Below are 2,686 nucleotides of genomic sequence, written 5' to 3'. Positions count from 1 at the left end.
CAGGCTGGACTCTTTTCCCCTCCTCCCATGCACACAGGAACTGTCCCTGCAGCTCCAAAAGGCCTTGCAGGAAGGATATATATTGAATAACAAGTCACTACATACACATTTATTTCGTTTAAAGGCAAAGAGAGCATGGCTCCTGAGTTACACTAGTGGTTATGAAAGAAAAGCAGACAGAGAATTAGAAAGGGGATGACAACATTATCACAATAAAAAAACAATCAATAACATATAATACAGATAACAGGCTGGATCTCTAATTAGTTACATTACAATTCCTATTCAGAAGCAGATGGGCAGTTTATTGTTTCAGAAAACAGTAAGATATGAGTTTCCACAGGGCTTCTTTGAGCTCCTGGTTCCTCATGCTGTAGATGAGGGGGTTCACTGCTGGAGGCACCAATGCGTATAGAACAGACACCACCAGGTCCAGGGATGGGGAGGAGATGGAGGGGGGCTTCAGGTAGGCAAATATGCCAGTGCTGACAAACAGGGAGACCACGGCCAGGTGAGGGAGGCACGTGGAAAAGGCTTTGTGCCGTCCCTGCTCAGAGGGGATCCTCAGTACGGCCCTGAAAATCTGCACATAGGACAGCACAATGAACACAAAGCAGCCAAAAGTTAAACAGACAGTACCTACAAGAAGCCAAACTTCCCTGAGGTAGGCATCTGAGCAGGAGAGCTTGAGGATCTGGGAGATTTCACAGAAGAACTGGTCCAGGGCATTGCCCTTGCACAGGGGCAGTGAAAATGTATTGGCCGTGTGCAGCAGAGCACTGAGAAACCCAGTGGCCCAGGCAGCTGCTGCCATGTGGACACAAGCTCTGCTGCCCAGGAGGGTCCCGTAGTGCAGGGGTTTGCAGATGGCAACGTAGCGGTCGTAGGACATGATGGTGAGAAGAGAATACTCTGCACCAAACAAGAAACATACACAGAAGACCTGGGCAGCACATCCAGCAAAGGAAATGACCCTGGTATCCCACAGAGAGTTGACCATGGATTTGGGCACAGTGATGGAGGTGGAGCCCAGGTCCAGGAGGGCGAGGTTGAGCAGGAAGAAGTACATGGGGGTGTGGAGGTGCTGGTCACAGGCTATGGTGGTGATGATGAGGCCGTTGCCCAGGAGGGCAGCCAGGTAGATGCCCAGGAAGAGCCAGAAGTGCAAGAGCTGCAGCTCCCGTGTGTCTGCGAACGCCAGGAGGAGGAACTGGGTGATGGAGCTGCTGTTGGACATTTGCTGCCTGTGGGCATGAGGACCTGTGCAAGGAGAAAAAGACAGTGACAATTTAGGGGAGACTTCTCTGGGAAAAACCAAAGCCATTTCCCACAGACCCTCCCACAAAGAGACTCTTTTCTTTTTCCAGGAGAACATCCTGGCTGGAGCCCTCGTCGGTGCTTGATGAGTGTGCAATGAAGAGCAGGGTCTCTGCCCAGGGGCTCTTGAGGAGTCAGCCTGACCCTGTGTGATGGGGTGGGGCAGGGGCCAGCCCTGGGGTTCAGCTTTGTCAGATGGAACCGCTCCTGCTGCAGAAGGGACTGTCAGCATCTGTACCCCCAGACCTGAGAAAATGAGTTTGAGAGGTTTAGTGTTTCTACAGCTCCTCCTCCTCTCACAGCCTGGGGAGTGTTCTTGGGTGTCAGAAACCCTCAGCATTTCTGCTGCACTCAGGGAGAACAGAGCGAGTCCTGCGAGACCAGAGGATGCCTGTGGGTCAGTGCAGAGTGAGGGCAGCTGCTCTGTCCCTCTGTCTTCCTCCATCTGCCCTGGGCTGGCACCTTTCTGAGATGGTGATCACACTGCCATGTCACCCTGAAAAGCCACCAGGACTGCTGAGAGCAGAGGGATCCACCCCAGACTATGACACGTCTCACCCTTCCCTAAGGTTGAAGCTCTCTACTTCTAGCCCAGGATACACACAGCTCATTTCATAAACTCAACAGCATTTTATCTGTCATAGCATCTCTATGTTTCTCTATGTTCAGATAACACAAAGATGCTGTAGGACAGGATTGGAAGAAAACCTCGAGCATACAGCGAAGTGTCCTAATGATGGCATTTGAGTCAGGGAGACTCAGCTCTTTCCCCAGCCCCACACACTGCATTGCCCACAGCCCCACAGCTCAGAGCAAAGCTGGGACACGTGTTCCCATGGACACACCTGCAGGAAAGGACCCACAAGATCAGGCTGTGACTCTGCAGCTGAAACTCCCATCCCCAGAGAGCCTGACAGCAAGAACCAGATCACACCAGCAGTGACCCAGAGCAGTGGAGCAAGAAGGAAACTGCGGTGAGGGTGGGTGTGAGAGAGGCCAGGGCAGAGGCAGCCGGGCACTCAGACAGCGTCACCCTTCCCCAGCTGTGCAGCCACCTCCCACACACCAGCATTGCCGGGCAGCTGCTCTCAGCCCCTGTGCTCTGCAGAGGGAACTGGAGCTCTGGCTGCACAGGAGCTGCTTCATGCCTTGGAGCCCCCGGCCCTGAGGGCAGAGGCTTTGCTGGGTGGGAGAGGAGGCGAGGGGGCTGCTCACAGGAGGGATCTGCACTGCGGGGATCATACGGAGTTTTCTGTGTTCTCCCTCCATAACAATTCCAGGTTTAGTTTCCTCTCATTTCTGATCATTTCCCTATTGCCTGGACATTCTCCCCCTGGGAGGTGTTTCCCTGTCCATGTCTCTTCCCTGT

General features: G+C 53.3%; 1 protein-coding gene across 1 annotated transcript; it reads right to left on the bottom strand.

Moving 5' to 3' along the window:
• Positions 1–367: 367 nt before the first annotated feature.
• Positions 368–2,106, bottom strand: LOC135999391 (olfactory receptor 14C36-like; the record flags this gene model as incomplete). The annotated part of the gene is made up of 2 exons (XM_065652948.1): positions 2,037–2,106; positions 368–1,095 (listed from the first exon to the last, which is right to left on the bottom strand). Coding segments are annotated over exons 1-2 (798 nt in total), but the record flags the coding sequence as incomplete, so codon positions are not given.
• Positions 2,107–2,686: the final 580 nt, after the last annotated feature.

The sequence above is a fragment of the Caloenas nicobarica genome, chromosome 28 (assembly GCF_036013445.1).
Source record: "Caloenas nicobarica isolate bCalNic1 chromosome 28, bCalNic1.hap1, whole genome shotgun sequence".
Taxonomy (NCBI): domain Eukaryota; kingdom Metazoa; phylum Chordata; class Aves; order Columbiformes; family Columbidae; genus Caloenas; species Caloenas nicobarica.
The sequence above is the reverse complement of the archived record's forward strand: the minus strand, read 5'-3'. Positions and strand labels throughout refer to the sequence as shown.